At 47.4% G+C, this 24,549-nt stretch overlaps 1 protein-coding gene and 1 long non-coding RNA gene across 7 annotated transcripts in view; both read left to right on the top strand.

Annotated features, from left to right (window-relative positions):
• Nucleotides 1-5,323, top strand: part of LOC120402238 — a 34,152-nt gene extending 28,829 nt beyond the window's left edge. The window contains exons 3-4 of the long non-coding RNA XR_005597076.1: nucleotides 4,529-4,730; nucleotides 5,261-5,323. This is a non-coding gene — a long non-coding RNA (uncharacterized LOC120402238). The remainder of the gene's footprint in view (nucleotides 1-4,528; nucleotides 4,731-5,260) is intronic.
• Nucleotides 5,324-19,553: 14,230 nt separating this feature from the next.
• Nucleotides 19,554-24,549, top strand: part of LTBP1 (latent transforming growth factor beta binding protein 1) — a 336,620-nt gene continuing 331,624 nt past the window's right edge. For 2 of the 6 annotated variants that reach the window (XM_039530238.1, XM_039530241.1), the window contains exons 1-2: nucleotides 19,556-20,491; nucleotides 21,670-21,740. In XM_039530238.1, the coding sequence (XP_039386172.1) occupies nucleotides 20,061-20,491; nucleotides 21,670-21,740 (502 nt within the window). In that variant the 5' untranslated portion in view covers nucleotides 19,556-20,060. Of the gene's footprint in view, nucleotides 20,492-21,477; nucleotides 21,526-21,669; nucleotides 21,741-24,549 lie in introns of those variants that run through there. The other 4 variants (XM_039530237.1, XM_039530240.1, XM_039530242.1 and 1 more) reach the window with 4 other exon arrangements.

The following is a 24,549-nucleotide window of genomic DNA, read 5'->3' as shown; positions in this document are numbered from 1 at the left end:
CAACAAACACCATGTACAGGTCCTTACTCTGTTCATGAACCTTCTCTTGTATTTGCTGGGCTGCAAAAATCACATCTACGATGCCACAGCCAACATGAAAGCCACACTGTGACTCTGGATACACCAGGTGAGAGATGAGCCTGTTGAGGACAAACTGTGCAAGGATCTTCTTTGCTATAGACAGCATTGAGATAGTGTGGTGGTTGTCTCAGCTAGATATGCTTCCCTTCCTTTCATATAGATAAACTATGAAAGCATCCTTATACTCCTCGGGCATGGTACCCTGTTCCCATATAGTCTTGAACAGGCTGGTGAGTTTCCTGACCAGGTGGGCACTTCCACATTTTTACACTTCAGTTGGAATGCCTTTGTGGCCTGGACAGTTGCTTGGTGGCTTTAATAACCTTTTCTAAAGAATGGGCCATGGACAGCTTCTCCAGGACAGGATACTGTGGGAGTGAGTCAGTGCCTTCATTGGACATAGTGGATTGATAGTCCAGAAGACTATCAATGTGTTCTGCCCAGCAAGAGAGAATATTGCCTTTGTGTGTGAGTAGCCGGTTACCATCTGCTGTGAGGACAGGGGTTGTATCTATGGATTTTGGGCCATACACAGCATGGAGACCTTAACAGAAAGCTTTCATGTCATGCTTGTCAGCTACTTACTGTAGTTCTGCAGCCTTCTGCCCCCACCAGTGGTTCTTCATTAGCCTTAATTGGTTTTGTAGCATTTGTTTGGCCTTATGATACTTGGCCTCCTTCGTTGCTGATTTCTTGTCCAAGATGTAAGACTTGTGTGTAGTGTGCATGGTCTCCAGTAGCCTGTCTATCTCAGGACATTCTAATCAAACCAGTCTTGGTGTTTCTGCCTTACAAAGCTAAGAACTTTGGATGCCATAGTATATATGACATCTCTGAGCTTCTGCCAGGTTGCCACAATGTCTGTGGAGTTTTCTGGGACCTCAGATGACAGTCTTCAGTGTCTATGCCAACTTTTCTTGTTTGCTGGGGTCTTTCATGGCAGCTACATTGATCATCTTTGATAGTTTGAGGCATCTTCTGGACACCTTGGTAAGAAATGTAGTGACATGATACTTCTCACAAGCTGATGGTCTGACCACCATTCGGTGCCTCTCAAAGAGCAGGTGATGTACACATCTTTAATGTCTCTAGACCTTACAATTACATAGTTCAACATGTGCCAGTGTTTTAACCTGGGATGAATCCATGTTGTTTTATAATTGTTGGCCTGTTAGAAGACTGTGTTGATAATAGTGAGATTGAACTTGACACACTTGAAGAGAAATAGTTGGCTGTTGGAGTTTGACCTTCCAGTGCTGTGATGGCTTAGCACCCTGCTCCAGGGGTCAGAGTTGGGTCTCACATGAGCATTAAAGTCTCCAAGGACAATGAGTTTGTCCTGGTGTGGTACCCCTCTGATGATCCTTCTCATATCTTCATAAAACAGCTCCTTGATCTCATCTGTATGAGTCATTGTCTGTGTGTAAGCACCGGTAATGGTGGCGTACTGATCTCCGGACAAGTTTATATGGAACACCATAGTGAGTCATTGACTCCCTTGGGGAACAAGTCCAGCTTAGCGTCAGTGGAGAGGATGGCAATGGAGCACATGCCTTGTGATAGCATATAGGAGCAACCTGCATTATATATGCAGCCATTGGCCAATCACTAAATCCATGGGAAGATGACGCTCTTTGGCTCAGGTAGGTAGCTCATCTATGAGAAGGACACCTCTGAATACAAATCCTGCACCAAAGTTAGCTGCTGTGCTTGTGGCATTTATTGTACCAATGCTGCAACAGCTGTTCGGGGGAGTGAGAGAGGTTCTGCACAAAAGCTCTTTCACCTAAATCCATTCATAGTGCATGTTTTTCAGCTAACTCAGTTCATTCAAGTCATTTAACCTAATCAACTCACTGGAGTCCTGTGGGGAAGGGGAAGTGGCAAGGTGGACAGGCAGAGGATGCTGCTGGCAGTCCTTAGTCACAGCTCTGCATACAGTAGTGATGGTCATTCTCCACAGATCAGGGCAGAAATGGAGCTTGTATCCTCCCGAGGTGATAGAGCAGTGCTGCTCTCCCCGATCTGGGGAAAGGGGACTGAAAAGGAACCCTAAACACAACCTGCCCTTTCTGTACTGTCAGGCTACTGTTCCTGGGTAGTTATCAGCCATCAAAATAATTCAGCCATCAAAATAACGCAAAGATTCACAAACTGACTTTTGGGTCATGGACTGTCCGAACGCTTCTTGATAATGACCAAAGCCCGGAACAAAGACTAGCCCTTGTTGCCAAAACACTGAAGAGGTATAACATAGACATCACTGCCTTCACTGAAACCAGACTCACTGCTGAGTCGCACTTTGAGGAGGTGGGAGCAGGCTACACCTATTATTGGACTTGCAAGGCCAAGGACGAGCTGAGACAGTCGAGGGTACGGTTTACCATACCATGTGATGTTGCCCACAAGCCCACTCTGGAATACAGTCACTACCATTTCAGGATAGGGGTGCTGAGATCTTGTGTATGTTGGTGTAGCTCCTAGATGGGGCATGAGAGTGTGTATGCTCATAATCCTGCATATTAGTATAATCAAACACACTAGCATGTCTATGTGTTAAGGCTGTGCATGTCTTTGTGGAAGAATCTTCCTGAAATAAAGGCATGCTGAGTTAACCAGTTAGTTTCCACTGTACCCTGCCTTATACATGCATCTATCTGAACTGTCCTGGAGGACTGAGCTTAAATGGAAAAAGTAAATGAACAAATGAATGAATGGTTGACACCCCCAAACCCCCATGTACACCCCTTTTGCTGGTGTGGCTTAGCAGTGGGATGAATGACTCACTGGCTGACTGTCACTGGAATGTCTGAGTGCAGGAAGATGTTGGGGCCATGCTCTGGACCACAAACTGCATACTGTCTAGATTTGTTTGCTATTGCTTTAGGTAACCACAGTAAATTACGATGGCAAGCTTTAAAAAAAAAAAGTTGGCAACTACTGGTATTTATTTTAGACACAACTGTTTAGGGCAAGATGCAAATGAACATGTTTCACTTTCACCATCAAATACTGGAGGTCAAATTCCTGGTCCCAACAGCAAAGCCTGAGTAAAAGCCTGCAGGAACTAAAAAGGTGTCAGGGATGTGACTGAATCCTGTACAGACAGTATCCGCTGTACAGGGTATCCTTCACCCTACCACACCATATGGGCCTCAGTCCAAAGCCCATTGAAATCAATGGGAAATCCTTCCTTTGGCTGTGGCACAGGCCCATGGAGAGGAGTAGCAAATCTAGCTTAAATATCCCCTCTAATCCACCCACTTGTAGGGCTGTGACCCAGTGGATGCACGCTGTGATCTCAGTTCTCCTCAGTGAAATTGCTAGGGAGCACTGCTCCACAATGTTCAAGCGTTATAAAAAATCCTGTATGTAGGGTTGGGGGGATGCCCTTTTGCACGGGAGACCAAAAGCATTTCAACTATTTTTAGAACTCCCTTGGGTGCCCCAGGATTTGGCTCTTAGGAAACTGGCATGAGGATCATGTGATGAGGGCACTACTGCCTGGTAGTTTGCCCCCCTATTCCCACCCACCTATCTACTTCCTCTTTGTGGTTTTCTCAGCCAGACTGGAACTAGGGTTGCCAACCCTCCCGGTTTGGCCTGGAGTCTCCCAGAATCGGCATTGATCTCTCGGTGACTATTGAAAGTAATCCAGGAGATTGCAATAGGATATTTTAAGAAAATGAGATTGTGAGGTTGGGGGAAAAAATCTCCCGGAATAGCTTCAGTCAGAGTTGGCAAGCCTAGCTTGAACAGCTGTGGTACAGGCGCTCTTGGGTCCAAGTCACTCAATCCCCATTGGCTGGGTTTGTTGCATTCTCTACATTACCATTCTAACCCTGCTGGCTGCCACCACGCCCATGCAGGCTAACTCTCTTCCACGTGGGACAGATTTAAGTCACTTTTCCCTAACTATTCTCCCTACCCCTTGTCCTATGCCCCCCAAGCTGGTTTAACTGGCTGCCCCCCTAGTCCCCTCCCCTTATCTCAGACCTCCTTTAAGACATCTGCAGACAAGGCCTGGTTCAAGCTGCTCCCAGAGTTGTTTTCAGGCTTTGTTTGGGCCTGCTGTATTCCTTCAGGCAGCAGCACATGGTCCAGTCTGCAGCCTACATGAAGCAGTCTCACCCCAGCCCTACCCTGTAAGGCTATTTTTCAAGGGTATCTGAGCCAGTCAGTTGGTCTAATGCCTTACGTGTCTGCACCTAGGCTGGGCTCCTTCTGTGGCATGACATTCCAGATCTGTAAACATCCGGAAACCAAAAACAAGGAGATTGCAGACTTGCATATATTTAAACAAATCTGCATAGACCTGTACAGAGATGGAGGTGGGGGGAGAGTGAAGAAGGAGATGGGGGAAGGAGACCTAGCATCTCATTCTCTTCCCCTCCCCACCCTACTTCCAAGCACATTTATTTTTTGTTCTCCCACCGTTCTTATTCAGAAGCCTGGAAGGGCAGCACATGGAGGAACTTCACATATGCATCCCTCAGCTGCCAGGGCTGAGGGAGCAGTGCTGGGACCTTCTTCAATCCTGATATTACAAGACGACATCTGCTGTCCCTGGGAAGAGGTGGGCTCTGCTGCCCCATAACCAGTTGTTTATCCTGCTGGGGAAGATAACATTGAGAACGCTAATCTTCTGGGTATGTGTTTAAAAAAAAAAAGTGAGTGGAAAGTATGCCACAAAGGGGGGAGGGATAGCTCAGTGGTTTGAGCATTGGCCTGCTAAACCCAGGGTTGTGAGTTCAATCCTTGAGGGGGCCACTTGGGGATCTGGGGCAAAAATTGGTCCTGTTAGTGAAGGCTGGGGGCTGGACTCAATGACCTTTCAAGGTCCCTTCCAGTTCTAGGAGATTGGTATATCTCCAATTATTATTTTTTATTTTATTATAAAGACCCAAATCCTCTGCCCAGCACATTGCTCAAATAGTCAGGTCATGAAGCTGATGCAGAATTAGTGCCTTGGCTGCCTTTTAGATGGAGGTGCCACTCTGCTCTTTCATATTTTCATACCCATTTCTATCTGCTTTTATACCCCTCCACCTATGCAGGTGGGGAAGAACACTGGGCCCTGACTGCCTGGATTTGTACAGTTATATAGCCTTTAGCAGTCTCTCCAATGCGGATTAAAGTCAATGGGATGGCCCTATAATGATGTTTTTATTTCACACAGATAACTTTCCCCTGAAACTTGAACACGTTTGAGAAGTGCACCATGTAACAGTGCAAATCAGGATCAAATGCTGAAGTTTATTTTTTTAAAGGTTAGTGTTCCTGGCATATGACATACTCATGCTGCTAGAGTTTTCAAATATTAGTTACAATATTTACTTTGGTTTTGTGAAGAATGTGTTAGTTTAAACATGTCTATTCCTAAGGTAAAAGTGTAGTAATTAAATTTATTTTTTTCATTTTTGTGGTTCATTCCATCTAATTTCCCCCACAGAATGTTTATTTTTAGTGTGTACGGGATTGTACAGAGAAACAAGCAATAGTGAGGATAAATAATCTAATTAAAAAATTCAATTGATATTTTAATTGTTTTGTGGAGAAGAAATATTTACCTCTTTGAGGGGAAAAATAACTGCAGTGGAATACTATATAGTGGGTGGGTTGGTTTTTTTTTTTTTTTTTTAAAATCCCATACATTTCCAGATCAGTCATTTTGTGGGTAAGTGTACTGCAGAGCTCCTAATTTATCTGTTGGAGATACTTCTGCTAGTATTGGGGGTGGGTTTTGAGGGTACATAAATGCACAAGACTACTTTCAGTGTGACATTTATGTCAGCATATTGAAAGGAGGCCAAATCCTACTAGTCTTAAGCAAATAGTTTTGTTGGGTATGGCAGTGATCACTAATGATGGACAGACGCATTAGGTTTTGTCCAAGTGGCTGCAACTTTTATTATAACTTACTAAACAAGATAATCCCTAAAGGCAGCTTGCTCTGGTAGCTGTGAAAGGGGAAGAAAAGAGTTGCCCCAAGCTGTCACCAGCCTCTCCGCTTTCAGTGTTTAGATCTAGTGCAGCCTAGCTGTCTGTGTTCTGACCAGCCTGATTAAACCCAAGCTGTTGATGGATCCACTGTATTCCAAGATCTGCATTTACATGCAGGCTACCGCATAGCCAAACCCTACCCCTCACCATGAGAGCTTGTTATCTCTGCAAATCCAACCAGGGATCTAACTCATGCTCCTGGAGTATACAGAGATGCCATTACTCTTGAGCATAGATGGAATACCCCTCAAGCAACCTTCCAAACAATTCTTGATCTAGGTCTGTATGTCCCAATCATCAATATCAGCTGCTAGAGATGATGTTATCTAGATGAAGGTGTCCAGGGTGCTGTTACAGAGTTTCCCTCATGCATTGCTGTTGGTCATCAGCTCAACATGTCTCAGTGCCAGATGAATGTTGTCCTCCGCCCAATCTATAGTCACCAGTCTGAGCTTACCTGTCTGAACCATAACAGTTTGCACAAACTGAATTGGCCACTGGGCACAGCTACTCTATTGCAGCCCAATTCCATTCCACTTGTGGAACTGTCTTATTGTCCACGACCAAATATTTGTCCCTGTGATGGAAGATGATTAACTTGGGGGAAGGAGGGGAAGTATTGTTGCTAAAGCTCATAAATCAAAGGGAGTGTTGTAGCCATGTCAGTCGTAGTTGGCTAAATCACATGACACAGAGTTGAATCCACAATAGTCTAGTCCCAAGAAAAACCCAATGGTGATCTGTCTGTGACCAGCTGCCTGCTTGTGAGCTCAGTGAGAAGTACTCCAGCCAACAGTACAGATCAAGAGAGGAGCCTCCTGCTCCTATCCTGCCAGGCCAACATGCAAAACTGAAAAAAGCAAATAATGATGTGAGATTACATATAAATTAATGCTCATTTATAAGAAGAGGGTTGTGATTGATGGGTGGGTAGGGAGTTACTGAAAGCCGCCTGTAAGGCTAAGCTGGTTGGCTGTGAGCATTCAGTGAAGGGATAGCTAAACTCTGATGGATGTAAGTACAAGAGCAGATAGAGCACCCTGGCCCAATAGTTAATCTTGTTTTCCAGAAGGCCAGCCCAGGCAGTAGCTGCCCCAACTTGGAATAAACAGCAGCAATAAGTCTGTGGGTCCTGATCTACAAAGTCTTCTGAAAAATGACAAAAACTAAAATTGCAAGAGGGTTGTAGAGTCAGCATGCAAAACCAAATAGGCCTTCACCCTACAGTTCCAAGAGAGGCAAGCAACCATGTCCCAAACCTGGACTTATGCTCATTGAGGCAGAGCCTGTTATTCTGTGTGTATGGTGCCTAACTGTAATAACTAATCATAATAATTACTTATTCAGAGAGAAACAACTCTTGGAGAGGAGGAACTGAAAAAGAAACCATAAAGTTGCAGCTGGCACCATAATGTACAAGGAGAAAGCTTGCTTACCCAAGGGCTGCAAAGTATCCAGCATGAGTCTTGCAGCACTGAGACATGCATGGGTTGACCCATAAAAGCCCCTTAAAAAGGGAGGGCCATCATTGGCCAGTAGTCTGTGGTCACTTTCCCAAGTCTGTGGTCACTGGACTTCAACCCAGTACTGGCTTGACTAGCTGGTTCCCCTTGATATACACCTCTACCCCGATATAACATGAATTCGGCTATAACACGGTAAAGCAGCACCCCGGGGGGCGGGGCTGCGTGCTCCGGCAGATCAAAGCAAGTTCAATATAACGTGGTTTCACCTATAACACGGTAAGATTTTTTGGCTCCCAAGGACAGCATTATATTGAGGTAGAGGTGTACTTATAATTACTTGCATGGATAGGTTGAGCAGGATTTGGCCTTTTGTGAAATATTATTTAATATTTATATTGTGGTAGTACCTAAAGGTCTTAACTGGAGTTGGACCCTATGGGGCTAGTTGCTGTACCAACAGAGTAAATGCCACTTTCTGCCCAGAACAACAAATAATTTTCAATATAAAATGTGCAGTGCTGCTATGAAAAATTACTATGTGAGAATTAAATTGACACCAACACATTCTTACTTGTCAGATCTGCTTCTGGTAGTCAGTCATATTTGCTTATTTTAGTGACTACTTTTTTTTTCCTGTTAGCACTATGGAGCCAGCAAAGGTAAAAGTGAGTGAGCTGGACTCGATTCCTTCTTGTTCATTATCAACAGGATTATCTACTAAATTCCATGCAGTATTGTTGTAGCCATGTTGGTCCCAGGACATTAAAGAGACAAGGTGTGTGAGGTAATATCTTTTATTGGACCAATTTCTGTTTGTGAGAGAGACAAGCTTTCAAGCTTACACAGAGCTCTTCGAGACCAGAAGAGCTGTGTTAGTTCGAAAGCTTGTCTCTCTCACCAACAGAAGTTGGTCCAATAATAGATATTACCTAAGTTCCAGTCAGTTACACCTGTGCAAAGCCACTGACGAGAGAGGGGTTGTGCCAGTGTAACTACAGGCAGAATTTGGCCTACTGGTAATGATGCTCAAAAAGAACCAACTCTGATGGTTTTTCTCAGGTTGAGTTTGCAGGGCTAGCAGTTAGAAAAACTGATTCCCAACATTTATCTCAGAAAAAAGTAGGACTAATGCCACTGAAACCAATGGCGTTTCACTAGTGTATAACTGTCCTGCACCTTCTCCAGTAATTTATACCTGCACAAAGTGGCTTTATAACAGAGCATTGCCAACATTAAAGGTTCAAAAATCATGAGTCACACCATGAAAAATCATGAGATTTACAAAAAAAGATTATATTGTGGTTTTGGTCGGTCTGTCTTTTGATTAATTTTTTTAACTCATCCGGCCCAATTCACACTCCCTCTGCCATACTGTGTCACAGAGAGAACACTACTGCTCTGATTTGATAGCTGTGACAGTTCTGGTTGAGCACCCACTACTGGACACTCACCAGGCAGGTATGTCTGGCCCCACATATTGGATCCATGTGTCCCTAAGTTTCCCTGGGACTGGGCAGGCTTCAGCCACAGTCTTTGGCTTCGGCTTCTTGGGTACAATTCCCAGGCACAGACACTCTGCCTGGTATCACTTCCAGGGAATGGATCCCGATGATCCAGCTGCCTTGGGCCCCCAGGACCAGTGTTGACTCCCCAAGACAGCCCAGTCACGCAAACATACCCTCCCCAGAAATCCACCCTGATGGGTATTCTGGTTTATGGTTAACCCTTCAGAGACATGTGATAGTTGAAGCAAGAAAGACAGACTTTGCAGGATTTCTAAACTAATCACTTCTTTAGTCTTATACAAGTCATGAGAGCTGCAACTCTGGGCAAAACAATAAAGCACCTGTACACTGTTCCTCCCTCAGAGTGTTACTGCTCTTGAGTGCTCTTTGGGATTTGGTCAGTGTCTTATTAGGAGTTCCAGGTCCTTCCTGGACCTCTCTTCTCCAGTTCAGCCTTCCCTTCCTGAACATGATTTCTTCTTCAAGTGGTTGTTCATGTCCATTCAAAGTAGGTGTGTGCGTGCCGGCCCTGGCGCCCCCTAGAGTGGTGCCACTACGGCGCCCTATAAAGGGGCCCGCCGACCCTCCACCCCCTCAGTTCCTTCTTACCGCCGGTGACGGCTAGCTGGAACTTCTCTTGCGCATAGCAAGTTAGCAGTGTCCTATCCTTGTGTATAGTCCGTGTATATAGTTACGTTACAGTTAGTTTACTTAGATCATTGTATATAGTTTTTGGTAATTGGGGGGTCCCACCCCCAAGTTTTCGTCGCCCGCTGGGGCATGCCCAGGTTCCCCGGGTTTAAACTCTGCAAGGACTGCGGGAAATTCATGCCCAAGAGTGACCCGCACTCTGCTTGTTTGAGGTGCCTCGGAGAGAGCCACCAAAAGGACCGGTGCTCTATCTGCAGAGGCTTCCGCCCGAGAACTCTCAAAGACGGAGCTCAAAGACTTAGAGTCCTCCTGATGGAGGCTGCCTTGCGGCCACCCTTGAACCCGGAACCGGCCGAGGCGGTGCCCAGCACGTCTTCCTCGGTGCGGAGCGCCTCGGCACCGGCATCAGGACTTAGGGCCCAGCCCAAGTCGTCTAAAACCCGGCACCAGACGGAGTCGGGTCATAGGAAGTCGGCCTCAGTGCGGCACCGCTCACCGTCGCCAGTGCCCGCTAAGAAGAGAAAGCCGGTGAGGGAACAGTCACCCCACCAGGACCCGAGGCCGACGCCGTCCGCGGGTGCAAGCGGACAGGCTGGGCTACAGCCCTCGGCTGCTCCGTCAACTCCCGCACCGCAGAGAGGGTGGTCAAGTCCAGACCGGCCTAGATCCCCGGACCTCAGCGGAGACTTGCACCTCCCTTCGACACCGGAGGCGTTCGAGGCGGCCTCAGACTTGATGGGACTCCCAGCACCGGCCTCCCCGCACCGTAGGGAGTTGCCTACAGCGGCCCGTCCCCCAGTACCATCGAGGGGCAAGCCAGCCATGCTGTCGCCTCTCTCCCCGCACCGCGTCGCTAAGGTGGCACCGGACCAGATAAGAGGCTCCCCGCCGCCTCAGCACTGCTCTCCAATGGCACCGGGTGCTGCCCCCCCCCCCAGGTCCTCGTACTTAGAGACTTCAGATTCAGAGGCAGACTCCTACCGCTCCAGCCGGTCGCGGAGCAGGAGATCGGTTTTGGGGGCGAGCCACCAGCGTCACCCACAGTGGCAGCAGCAATGGCATCCGCCCTCGCAGTGGCCGTTTTGGACCCCCTGGGCCTACCACCAGTCGGTAGGCCAGGCATTTGGTCCTCGATCAAGGTCGGCCTCGGTCTCCTCAGCGTTGGCCCCGGCGCAGCTGCCTCCTCCACCGGCATCGTCGCCGGGCAGGGGTGTGCCATATCCAAGTTCAGCACTTCCTAGCCGGGCAGCGGCACCGGCAGCGGCTACAGTTTGGGCTCAGCAGGCCCGATACGCCAAGCCACTCACTGGCGACCCCGGTACCGGTCACGGTGCTGCATTTAGAATCAGAACCGGCCCCGCAACCACAGTACCGTGTGCCACAGGACCCCGAAGGACTGCACGCACCGGAGGAAGGGCCGATCCATGTAATTTCCTCGTCTTCCTCCCTGGACGAAGCGGTCTCGGGCACGGCTGCGGCACCGGCCCTGGAGGACACTCGAATCCTCCAACAACTGCTCCGGCGAGCAGCTCAGAGCCTTGCAGTCCAAGCTGAAGAAATCGAGGTGGACGCGGACCCTGTAGTAGACATTCTGGCTCCCTCAGGGCCATCCAGGGTGGCTCTCCCGCTGATAAAGACCATAGCGGATATGTCCCGTGCCTTATGGCAAACGCCAGCCTCACTGGCCCCTACTGCCAAGAGAATGGAGCGGCACTATTTCGTCCCCTCTAAAGGGCATGAACACTTGTACACCCCCCACCCCCCCAGGCTCCCTAGTGGTGGATGTGGCCAACCAATGGGAGCATCAAGGGTTTCAGGGGTCAACGCCAAAGAGCAGGGACGCTAAAAGACTCGACCTCTTTGGTAGAAAAGTGTACTCCACGGCAGGCCTACAACTCCGCATTGCCAACCAACAGGCAATTGTAAGCCGATATGGTCATAACACGTGTTCAGCCATGTCGAAGTTTAAGGAGCTCCTTCCCCAGGACTCGAGGTCAGAGTTTTTGGCCCTGGTGGAGGAGGGGAAGCTGATCTCCCGAGCCTCACTCCAGGCTGCCCTAGATGCGGCGGACTCGGCCTCGCGCACCCTGGCCACAGGCCTGGTCATGCGGCGGGGAGCCTGGCTCCAGGTCTCGGGCCTGCCCTATGAGGTCCAGCAGACCATTCAAGACCTCCCCTTCAAGGGGCAGATGTTGTTTTCAGAAAAGACGGACAAGCGTCTGCATAGCCTAAAGGACTCGCGGGCCACGATCTGCTCGCTGGGCTTGCATACCCCTGCGACCCAGCGCAGGCAGTTTAGGCCGCAGACGGCCCCATGCCCCTACCAGCCTCAGACTCGCCAGGAGCTGGGGCGCAGTTGGGGCAGAAATGGCAGGAGGCATCACCAACACCACCCCTCCGGCCAGGCGTCCAGTCAGTCGAGACCACCATCGGGGCCTAGACCCCCTATTAGATGGTACGGTCGAGGGCGGCCTACCTATTGAGACTCTGGATCCTTCTACTCCTACCTTTGGGTCACGTCTGTCCCCCTTCTACCGTGCCTGGTCCTGAATCACGTGGGACAGCTGGGTGCTCCGCATGGTGGAGAGGGGATATTCTATCCAGTTCTCCTCCCTCCCGCCCCACCAGCCCCCCTCCCCGTCCCTCTCCAGGGACCCATCTCATGAGTAACTTCTAACTCAAGAAGTGAAGTCCCTCACGGAGGCAGGGGCGGTGGAGGAAGTCCCTCGGGAGCTCAGGGGCAAAGGCTTCTATTCCTGGTATTTCCTAATACTGAAGGCGAAAGGGGGCCTGAGACCCATCCTAGACTTGCAGCGGCTGAACAAATTTGTACGAAAGCTCAAGTTCCGCATGGTCTCCCTGTCCTCGATTATTCCCTCCCTGGATCCAGGAGATTGGTATGCCGCCCTCGACTTAAAGGACACTTATTTCCACATTGCCATAATTCCCCGACACCGTCGGTACCTCAGGTTTGTCATTGCTGATGCCCATCTGCAGTTCACGGTGCTCCCGTTCGGCCTGTCAGCTGCTCCAAGGGTCTTCACGAAGTGCATGGCAGTCGTGGCGGCCTTCCTGCGCAGGCAGGGCATCCAGGTATTCCCCTATCTGGACGACTGGCGCATAAAGGGCCGCTCCAAGGAGCAGGTGGAGACCCAGGTGTCGTTCCTCAGGCGGACCTTTCTCAATCTCGGCCTCCTCTTGAACGAAGCCAAGTCCACCCTGTCTCTGACGCAACAAATAGAGTTCATAGGAGCAGTTCTGGACTCCACCCACGCCAGAGCGTACCTGCCGGAATCCAGGTTCCGTGCGATTTCCGAGCTCATCCTCGGACTGCACCGTGCCCTGATTACCACGGCGCGAGTTTGCCTCCGGCTGTTGGGTCACATGGCGGCGTGCACCTATGTGGTAAACCATGCCAGACTCTGGCTTCGCCCGCTACAGTCCTGGTTAGCGACAGTATATCGCCCGGCCAGGGACCCCTTGGACTGAGTGGTGTCCATTCCCCGCTTGGTGATAAGCTCGCTGCGATGGTGGCTTGACCCACAGAAAGTGTGCATGGGTGTCCCCTTCGCTGCCCCTCAACCCTCCCTCTCCCTGGTAATGGATGCCTCGGATCGGGGTTGGAGAGCGCACCTGGGACACCTCAGGACGTAGGGCTTGTGGTCTCTGGAGGACCTCGAGTTGCATATCAATGTCAGGGAGCTGAGAGCGGTTCACCTGGCTTGTTTGACCTTCCGGTCCCACCTGGCCAGCAGATGTGTTTCAGTCCTCTCGGACAACACGTCGGCAGTCTTTTATATCAACAAACAGGGGGGTGCACGCTCCTCTCCCCTGTGCAGGGAAGCCCTCGCACTGTGGGATTTCTGCATCCACAATGCTACCCACCTAACGGCATTCTACCTCCCGGGGGAGCAGAACAGTTTGGCGGACACCCTCAGCCGCTCGTTCGGGGGTCACGAGTGGTCCCTCCGATGGGACGTGGTACGCTCAATTTTCCAGCTCTGGGGCTTTCCCCGGTTAGACCTGTTCGCCTCGAGGGAAAACAGAAAGTGCCGACGGTTCTGCTCCCTCCTGGGCCGCAGTCGGGTTTCTGTCGAACGCCTTCCTACGGTCTTGGGGGGTCAGTCTGCTCTACGCCTTTCCTCCGATCCCCCTGATACAGAGTGAATTTGAAGATTCGCAGGGACCACGCACGGGTAATCCTGATAGCTCCGGCGTGGCCGCGCCAACATTGGTACACATCACTCCTGCACATGTCCGTTCAGGCGCCCCTGAGGCTGCCCCTGCTCCCGGACCTGATCACGCAGGATCGGGGCTCCCTCCGCCACCCGAACCTGGAGTCCCTTCACCTCACAGCGTGGATGCTCCATGGCTGAACCCAGTGGAGATGCAGTGCTCCCAGCAGGTCAGACAAGTGCTGCTCAGTAGTAGGAAACCGTCAACTAGGGCCACCTACCTGGCCAAATGTAAGCGCTTCTCCATATGGTCGGGTCAGCGAGGTCACAATCCGCTGGGGGTCCCAATCCCCATTGTCCTAGACTATTTGCTCCACCTCAGACAACTGGGCCTCTCCCTCTCCTCCATTCGTGTTCACTTGGCGGCCATCTCGGCTTTCCATCCGGGAGAGGGGGGTACCTCAGTGTTTGCGAACCCGCTGGTCGGGCGTTTCCTCAAAGATATGGACAGGCTATTTCCGCATGTTCGTCAGCCGGCCCCTACTTGGGACCTGAATCTGGTCCTCTCTGCCCTCTCGAGACCTCCCTTTGAGCCTCTGGCGTCGTGCTCCCTGTTGTACTTGTTGTATAAGACCGCCTTCCTGGTGGCGATCACCTCGGCCAGGAGGGTGTCGGAGCTCAGGGCATTAACATCCGAGCCCCCATACACTGTCTTCTATAAGGACAAGGTCCAACTTAGACCTCACCCGGCTTTCCTACCCAAGGTCGTCTCACAGTTCCACATGGGTCAAGATATTTTTCTCCCGGTGTTTTATCCGAAACCACACTCTTCCAATGAGGAGCGGAGGTTACATTCCCTGGATGTCCGCAGGGCCTTGGCTTTTTACATCGAGCGTACCAAGCTGTTTAGACGCTTGACTCAGCTCTTCATCGCAGTGACGGATAGGATGAAGGGGCTCCTGGTCTCCTCTCAGCGAATCTCTTCGTGGATCACGACCTGCATCCGGGAATGCTACCGCATAGCTAAGACCCCTGTCCCTCCGGTCACGGCCCACTCCACTAGGGCGCAGGCCTCCTCTGCGGCGTTCCTGGCTCAGATCCCAACTCAGGAGATTTGTAGGGCAGCCACGTGGTCCTCCATCCACACGTTCTCGTCACACTACACCATCACGCACCAGGCTAGGGATGATGCAGCCTTCGGTCGTGCAGTACTCCAGTCAGCAATGATCTCCGACCCCGCCACCTAAGGTTAGGCTTGTGAGTCACCTACTTTGAATGGACATGAACAACCACTCGAAGAAGAAAAAACGCTTACCCACCTTTTAGTAACTGTTGTTCTTCGAGATGTGGTGTTCATGTCCATTCCAATACCCACCCTCCTGCCCCTCTGTCAGAGTGCTGGCAAGAAGGAACTGAGGCGGTGGAGGGTCGGCGGGCCCCTTTATAGGGCGCTGTATTGGCGCCACTCCAGTGACCCTGTGGACACTGCTAGGGGAAAATCTTCCGGCTGGCGTGCACGTGGTGTGTGCACACCTACTTTGAATGGACATGAACAACACATCTCGAAGAACAACAGTTACTAAAAGGTGGGTAACCGTTTTTTCTCCTTGTTGACTCCATTCAGCTTGGGCTGGTCCAGCAGTCAAAAATTCCCCCTCTCTCTCAGAAAGCATATTCCTTTGTGTTCCTTGAAGCTCCCAGCATCTGAGTTTTTAAGAGCCAGTTCTAACATCCTTGTTTCTTTGTTCCCCTTCTGGGGACTTTCCACTGCTCCAACCCTACCTCCTGCAGACAAGGTGGGGACCACTGGTTTTCCCTAGGTGGCAGCCATATCATTGTTCTGCTAGGGCAAGGTTATTCAATTATTGATGGTCTTTAATGACCGTCCCATTCAGGTGCCCATCCCTTTCCCCTTAACAGAACAGGAATGAATGCAGTGAAAGACAACCATAAGGCTGTAAACATACAAACACAAAACCAAACTGGAATTCATAAATTCACACAGACAAATTTCCCAAATAGTCACAGTAGCATTTTACATTCGCTTTGTACAGATGTAAGTGGCTATGCAAGTTGCATGGCAGTAGAAAATCAGGCTCTTAGATGTCAAGTTTCAAAATGTAATTCTATTTGGGAAAATGTTTGTCTCATTTGTCTTTCATTTGTGCAGTTACACACTGGTGTAACTTATTCCTGATTGACACTGGGGTGACAGGAAAATCAGGCCCATAGATCTTTTTTGAAAAATCAATAGAGATTCTTAGCTGTTAGCTCCATAGAGTTTAAGGCTAGAAGGGACCATTAAGATCACCTAGTCTGACTTCCTGCATACCAGTGGTCCATAAAACTTGACTCCAGAGTTCTTGCATCAAGGCCAGTAAGTTGTGGTTGAACTAGAGCATATCTAGAGAGTGGTTACTCTTGAAATTAATGGTGTGGTATAAGTGGTTTACTGTTACTTTTGTGATTTGAAATTTGGAACTTTTTTTTACTTTTAATTTTACTTTTATTTACTCACTGATGTAATTCTCACTTATTAATTGTCAATTACTTTGATTAACAGCTTCACAGTATTTTTGTCATCATTTTGTATTTCTCATTGCATGTTTATATGTTGGTTTAATAATAACATATAGCGGATTAAAACATTAGCCTCCCATGGGGCCATTTTCATAGTTACTTTTCAGAATATAACCTTACTTTATTATTCAGAACCACAATAGTTCTGGCAGCACTTTTATCAATAGATTTGTTAGATGGCAAATCTAGTGCTGAAACTAAACTAATAGATTCTGAGGGAAACTTCACTCCAAGCAATTCTGGTGTCCATTGTTCACAAAAGAAAGATATAGCCCCAGACTTAGTTTTCTCTTGTACTGTTACCACACACATTATACACTTTAGCTTTGCTCTTTATATCTTACTGTACATTCAAAGTCTGTCACATCTTTTTGAGCATCTGAATTGTTGAAATCTTGGCAGCACTATGATAAACCTCTAAAGGTGAGATTTCTCTGAGGTCCATCAGGCAGAACTTGACTTGTATTCTGTTCTTCCTGCTTATATAGAACATCCTTTGGCATCAATGGAATTTCCATTCAGTTAGACCCAAACATAGAACCCAGTACCCAACCTGAGAAGGCAGACAGGACACTGACCAGCTGTGCATATGGGAGGGGAGGAATATTCCGTCATAGATCATACAATGGCTTTGGAGCCTCTTCCTGGAAGATACTCCAGCCAGTAGAGGGAATAGCCTCGGCTACTGCTCTTCAGCCCTGCTCTTATGTTGTTCTTCATGTTGTGGCAAGATGTCATACTTGTATCCGGCCCCACATTCTCATGCAGCAGAACCACACTTGCTCTACTGTCGAGGGAACCTCTAGAGCTACAGAAGGCTAGATTTACTCCACCGAGGAACGAGAATTTTGGATCCAAGATCTGCCATGTAGATTTGTGTCAATAAGTCTGTCAGTTCTTTCCATTTGCCCTGAGAATTATTCATTTTTTAAAAATTCATATTTCTATTTCTTTTATGAAGGACTTCCAGCTTCTTGGACTTACCTCCTTTGAAGACATACAAAATAAGCAAATGTCCTCACTATTTGCAGATACAGTAGCTACTAATATGCCACATTTGTCCTCTATTTGACATGATTTAAAACTGTGTTTCTTAAAAGCAACTGGCTTCTGCTTTGGAATGACACAGGTGTTGCTCTCTGTATAAAAAGCCCAGCCACACATGTAGATGTGATCTCATTCTGAAAAATTTCTGAATGGCAGCAGCCCTGTGCAGTGCAGCAATCCCGAGTATCCCATCAGTTTGCCTCTTGGTGCTCAGTCCCCACCCCATTTAAAGGTTGTCTTTTTAAAAATCTTTTAAAAATATTTAACTTTTGTAGGTATGACACTAAAAATTATGCATTGTAACTTTGCATGCAGTAGACCAGCTTCTGCATTAAATAAGATGTACAGGTTCTCTGAGATGGGGGAAAAGGGCTGGTCTTACAATTAATTTCTTAATTATAGTAAAAGTAGGAACTACTGTCAGGCTGTATCCTCCCTGTTTAGTTTTTTTCTGCACCACCTAGACTTCCAGGGCTATTTTGAATGTAGCCTTTACCTGCGTGCCTCTTATACTGGTAGCATTTTCTCTTCAAAGCATCACTGTTTAGTGCTAGTGGGGAGCGGTGCAGAAGCCTTTGCCATTGATGCTGTGGTGTGAATATAGCAACCCTGAACTCATCTATTTAAAACATCTATTTATATGTGAGGAGTTTTAAATAGATGAGATCTGGAGGGGAGGGAGCTGTTATGCTCATTATACTGACTCTTCCCTGTAGCCTTGTCAATTTAAATGGCTTCTGTTTCATATACAGAGTTGAGTAGCTGTGTCAATAGCTCTTAAGCACAAAATCCAGTCAGCTTGGCCAGGCTCAAACTTCTAGAAGTCCTGGAAAGGAGAACCCAAGGAGGAAGTCCTGGGTTACAACCTGTCCAGTTAATGTGAAAGATTTTACTGTTTTCTCAACACCTTGTTCCATTTCCCATCTATAAAGGTGCACTGTAGATGGCTCTCACGTATTAGCTCCCAAATACTTCAAAGGATGGAATCTTCAGGGCATCATATTAAATAAAAGAAGTAAAAGTTGTCTGTGATACCTGAAGAAAATTATTAATAAAATCAATGTTACAAAAATAAGTAAATGGAACGGGGACAAGTTTATCCCCAGCATAACTCTGTCTATGTTACATCAGGGAAGAATTTGGGCAATTTGGTTTATATATTATTGTCCAGCGGTGGTAGTTATTATTTATATAGTCCCTTAGATGTACATAATGCTTTATAGTAATAAAAATAAAGTCCCGCCTTTGAGGAACTTACAATCTAAGGCCCTCATCCTGCAAAGATTTAAGCATGAGTTTATCTTTACACATGTAAGTAATCTCAGGGACCTCAATGAGATTGCTTACACGTGTGTAAAGCTAAGCATGTAAAGTTAAAGCTTTGCATGACTTGGAGCCTTAGGCCCCAGTCCAGGAAACTGATCCATACAGATGGATACATGGAGCCTAGTTGGATTGTGTTTAGTCATATTCCTGAATTTAGCATCCTATGCCTATGCTCTTTTATAAAGATTAAAATTCAAATAAATAAGTCTTCGCAATCAAAGAATTAAAGTAGTAACTTACTAAATAGTATTCACTTTGTGAAATGGTTACTTAATTTTTAATAAAGTATCACATGATAGCATTCACAGGCAAAAATGTACTTTTGAGGTGTGAGGGAGCAATTAAGAATACACATTTGAGTTATACATTATAAGCGGATGCATCTGCATCAGGTTATACCATCTTATTTGTCCATGTTAATCTATACAGTCTCTACACCACTGTTTAGCTAGTGTGCGTGTATAGGGGGATTCTCATATAGGAAAACAACTTTATCAACACAATAGCAACCCACTCTTAACTAGTAAAATCCGAGAAGTAAAAGATCCCTCAATGACTCCATTGAGTTCTTTGTCCTTTGCTTATAAAAGTGGGGAGGCAGAAAGCCCCTAGCTGTGGCTTTCTAGACCTACACTAACTATATTTTAAAGTGTATTGTGACTGAAGTCTCAGCCCCATTTTATGGTTTTCCCAATTAGGATTTGCTGCCTGACGTCATGTCTGCCCGAGATTGGCTGTTCAGTTCTGACACTCAGGGCAGCTACATATTCTCTCTCTCTCACGCAGAGAAACTTTTAAAGAGAGTTTTTGAGCCTGATCTGGCTTAAAGACTCTTTCTTGCACACACAGAGAGACCACTGGCAGCTCCAGCAGCCTAAACATCTGCTCCTTATTGAGAACCCCTTTCCATTGCTGTTGTTCCTCCTCCCCTTTTACTTCTGCTTAGAGCTCAGATCGTGCCCAGACCTTCCTTTGCTCTAACAATGTTTTCCTGCTCCATGGGACAACTTGTTTGCTGAAATTTCCCAACCTTTTGGGGGCGGATGGGGAGAACTAAGTTACTCTCCTAGGAAAAAGTAAAGGCGAGTGGAAGCGGCAGCACCCCGGGGGCGGTGCAGCTTGCTCGCAGGCAAAGTGAGTAGTTGCACACACATACAAACTTTGGAGGAGAGGAAATCCTTGCATCGGGAGCGTTGTGGAGTTTGCTGGCTGCAGGGGCTCTTGCAATGGAAGTGGCTTGGATCAGATGGGGCTTTTTGCTCTGTGCATGTGTATTTTTGTCACCGGCACTCGATGCCGCTGAAAAGAGCAGGCTGAGGAGAATCACATACGTACTGCGTCCCAGCCAGGCGGGCTCCCGGCTGCAGAGCTCGGCTCCTCTCGGGGGGCAGCGGCAGCAGCGCACTTTTAACGTCGAGCTGAATACCCGGTACAGCACCAGCACCCTGGAGCGGACTCGCAGGATGAGCAAACCGGGAAGTCCCAGCATGCAGCTCCGCTTGGGCTCCAGCGTGCAGCTCCATCACAAACCTGGTGGCCCCGCAGCCCCCTTCGCCAAGCCAAGCAGGCTGGTTCAGCGCTCCAAGCTGCAGCAACGGGAGACCCGCAGCAACAGCAGCTCCAGCCCGCAGGTTCACCAGAAGCACCCGCTGCAGGGGTAAGGCGAGCTCACCTCCCCTACTAACCCCCCCGCCTCCAAGCAGTAGAGCTTCGGAGGGTCCCTTAGTGGGCTGCGGAATTAATGAAGTTATCATGCAAATGCATGCCGCAGACCTCCCACAACAGTGCCGGAGGGGCGGGCTGTGGCTTTTGGGGTCACCCTGGGGGGCATCTGAAGAGATTAATCGGCCCAGGGGGCGGGAAGGAAGCTGCACGTAGCTCAACATCAGAAACAAACAGCAAGTTCACAAAGGTGCGGGTACATACGGAGGCCGTTCATTGCCCCAATACAGTACCCGCGGTGGTGATATCCCTGGGACATTCCTCATTGTTATGGTTTGATTGATTGCTAGAAAGTGGGGAGACACCCGACGTCATTGTCCTTTCGTGCCATGAGTTCCCCGCTCGTTTTCTGGGCTAGCCCTGCTGCAGCAGCTCTTTAAAACTCTGCCCCTCGCCGCCGCCTCCTCGCCCCGCAGCGCGAGGGCTGCAAAGGCTGCAGGGCTTTGTCTGTCTTCTCCCCAGCACCTGAGCGTGGGGTTGGCAACCAGGGCAGATTTTAGCTCTGACGGAACTTTTTTTTTTTAAAAGGGGGGGGGGGCGGTAATCCTTCTAGTGCGTGTGTGTGAGAGTGAAGCGGGGAAGAGTCGGATCCAGGCTTTGGGGTCTAATCTTTGGGAAAGCCACAAGCAATGCAACCAGCTCCGAAATCGGTAATCTCTCTCACATGCCCCTGTAGCTGGGCGCGGGGTTGGCTCCTCAGGTCATGTGCCAGGAAAGAGCTTGTGGCCCCAGCTATATCCACAAACCCAATTCCCTTTGTGGGGGCAGGGGAGACCTCATTAGAGGAGGTATTGAAAACACCTTCTGTTATCATTTGGAGCTATTGTATCTTTCAAATTAGGGGGTTTCTCCTCTGGGCTTTAAACTCCATTTCCAGCCAACTCCTGAAATACATTATAGGGAGCAGGAGTTTGTGGAGTGCTTGTTGTCAGACTCCTTACTTCTTCCCGCCTTTTCTCTCCTCCCGAGGTGTGGAACAGTATTTTCTAGAAGCAATAATGGTCCAGCTGTGAGCAGTGTTGAATTACAGGGCACTGCTCTTAAAGCCCTACACCTGGGCACACAGGTAGCTTGTCAAGGGCTGTGTTGGATTGTTCCCTTTCTTTACTGCAGGGTGAACGTCTGTGGAGGACAGTGCTGTCATGGCTGGAGCAAAGCTCCTGGCTTCCAGAGGTGTACTAAACGTAAGTGTCTATGTGGTAACTAGGGATGTCTGGCTAGCTGGGAGGAGAGTTGATAGCCAAAGGTGTAGCCCTAGGCCATTAACCCCAGCCAGTCATTAATCATCAGGAAATACCCTGTGCCACAGCCAGAACTTACAAATTGTGGGGAGTGAGGGTGTGTGGGGAAATCCAAGGCCTATGGATTATTTTTTATTAGGCAACAAGATACTAACAAGCTCACTGAACTGAAGTTTGTTGTTTGGCTAGTAAATTTGCTTGTTTAACTCTCAATGTTTTATTTGGGTTTTAAATATTTATACACTTGTGAGAAGGTAGCAATGCTGTAATCTTAGCATTTGGATTTTCATTCCATTCTAAACCCCTGTTTCCTGGCCCTCACAACTTTCTTAAAGAATGAGCATTTCTCAAGTTGATTCTCTGCACAGAGGTGAAATTTTGGGGAAAACTTTGTAAAATGTCATTCAGATGTGTTTGAGTGATCAGAGTGTGGAGGAAACCCTGGTGTTCATGTGTTGTGACATTTGTGAGTGGAGGGGACTCAGGACCTGACTGGTGTAGAGAAACCCCCAAACATGCAGAAGTGGGAAGTAGTGACTCTGCAGTATACACCCTCCTGGCTTCAGAGACCCATGTGAGAACCACATGGTCAAGCTCTGCAGAGGGGTGGAGCACACTGGGGGAAGGGTGGAGCTGGAGAATGGCCATGCTGTAAGGCAGTGGTCCCCAACCTTTTGGTGGCCAGTAGCCAGTGGTTTCCCCAAGAATTGAAATTAGGGGGGGGTGTTCGAATTTACAGGGGGGGGTGTCAGGACCAATGAGAGATATAAAGGAGATATGAATAAAGTAAATGTTTTGTTAGGATTATGCAAATTTAACAGAAGAATAATGCAAGTTATGTGTTTTGGTGTAACAGGTCTAGATTTCTAAAAAAATATACATTTAAAAAAAATTTAATTTGACTTTTGAAAAGTAAGCCATCATGGGATAAGAGGAAAGTCCTCTCATGGATCAGTAACTGGTTAAAAGATGGGAAACAAAGGGTAGGAATAAATTATCAGTTTTCAGAATGGGGAGAGAGATAAATAGTGGTATCCCTGAGGAGTCGGTACTGGGACCAGTGCTGTTCAACCTATTCATAAATGATCTGGAAAAGTGGGTAAACAGTGAGGTGGCAAAATTTGCAGATGATACAAAACTATTCAAGATAGTTAAGTCCCAGGCAGACTGCGAAGAATTACAAAGGGAACTCATAAAACTGGGTGACTGGGCAACAAAAATGGCAGATGAAATTTAATGTTGATAAATGCAAAGTAGTGTACATTGGAAAACAATCTCAACTATACATATACATACGAAATGAAGGAGTCTGAATTAGCTGTTAACACTCAAGAAAGATCTTGCAGTCATTGTGGATAGTTCTCTGAAAACATCCACTCAGTGTGCAGCGGCAGTCAGTGATTCCCAACATTCTGTTTGCTTTTTTAAAAAGAACAGGAGCACTTGTGGCACCTTAGAGACTAACAAATTTATTTGAGCATAAGCTTTCGTGGGCTACAGTCCACTTCATCGGATGTAGCCCACGAAAGCTTATGTTCTTTTTGCAATACAGACTAACACGGCTGCTACTCTGAAACCTTTGCTTTTTTAAGAAAGGGATAGATAATAAGACAGAAAATATCATATTGCCTCTATATAAATCCATGGCACATGTACACCTTGAATACTGTGTGTAGATCTGGTTACCTCATCCCAAAAAAGACATACTGGAAATGCAAAAAGTACAGAGATGGGCAACTAAAATGATTAGGGGTATGAAACAGGAGAAGAAATTATAATGACTGGGAATTTTCAGCTTAGAAAAGAGACGACTAAGGGGGGATATGCTAAAGGTCTATAAAATCTTGACTGATGTGAAGAAAGTGAATAAAGTAAATGTTTTATTAAGATAATGCAAATTTAACATAAGGAAAATGCAAGTTACACCAAAACACATAACAGATCTAGATTTCTTAAAAAAAAATATAATTTAAAAAATATGTAGTTAATTTAAATTGACTTTTGAAAAGTAAGCCATCATGGGGTAAGAGGGAAGATCCTCTCATGGATCAGTAACTGGTTAAAAGATGGGAAACAAAGGGTAGGAATAAATTATCAGTTTTCAGAATGGAGAGAGATAAATAGTGGGATCCTTGAGGGGTCAGTACTGGGACCAGTCCTATTCAACATATTCATCTGGAAAAATGGGTAAACAGTGAGGTGGCAAAATTTGCAGACGATACAAAACTATTGAAGATAGTTAAGTCCCAGGCAGACTGCGAAGAGCTACAAAGGGATCTTACAAAACTGGGTGACTGGGCAACAAAATGGCAAATTAAATTCAATGTTGATAAATGCAAAGTAATGCACATTGGAAAGCAATCTCAATTATACATACAAAATGATGGCATCTGAATTAGCTGTTAACACTCAAGGAAGAGATCTTGGAGTCATTGTGGATAGTTCTCTGAAAACATCCACTCCATGTGCAGCAACAGTCACAAAAGCAAACAATGTTGGGAATCATTAAGAAAGGGATAGATAATAAGACAGAAAATATCATATTGCCTCTATATAAATCCATGGTACGTGTACACCTTGAATAGTGTGTGTAGATCTGGTCACCCATCCTAAAAGTATATATATTGGAATTGGAAAAGGTACAGAGATGGGCAACTAAAATGATGAGGGGTATGAAACAGGAGGAGAGATTAAAGTGACTGGGAATTTTCAGCTTAGAAAAGAGATGACTAATGGGGATATGATAGAGGTT

The sequence above is a fragment of the Mauremys reevesii genome, linkage group 3, assembly GCF_016161935.1.
Source record: "Mauremys reevesii isolate NIE-2019 linkage group 3, ASM1616193v1, whole genome shotgun sequence".
Taxonomy (NCBI): domain Eukaryota; kingdom Metazoa; phylum Chordata; order Testudines; family Geoemydidae; genus Mauremys; species Mauremys reevesii.
Note: the sequence above shows the minus strand (reverse complement) of the source record. Positions and strands in the feature narration are given on the sequence as shown.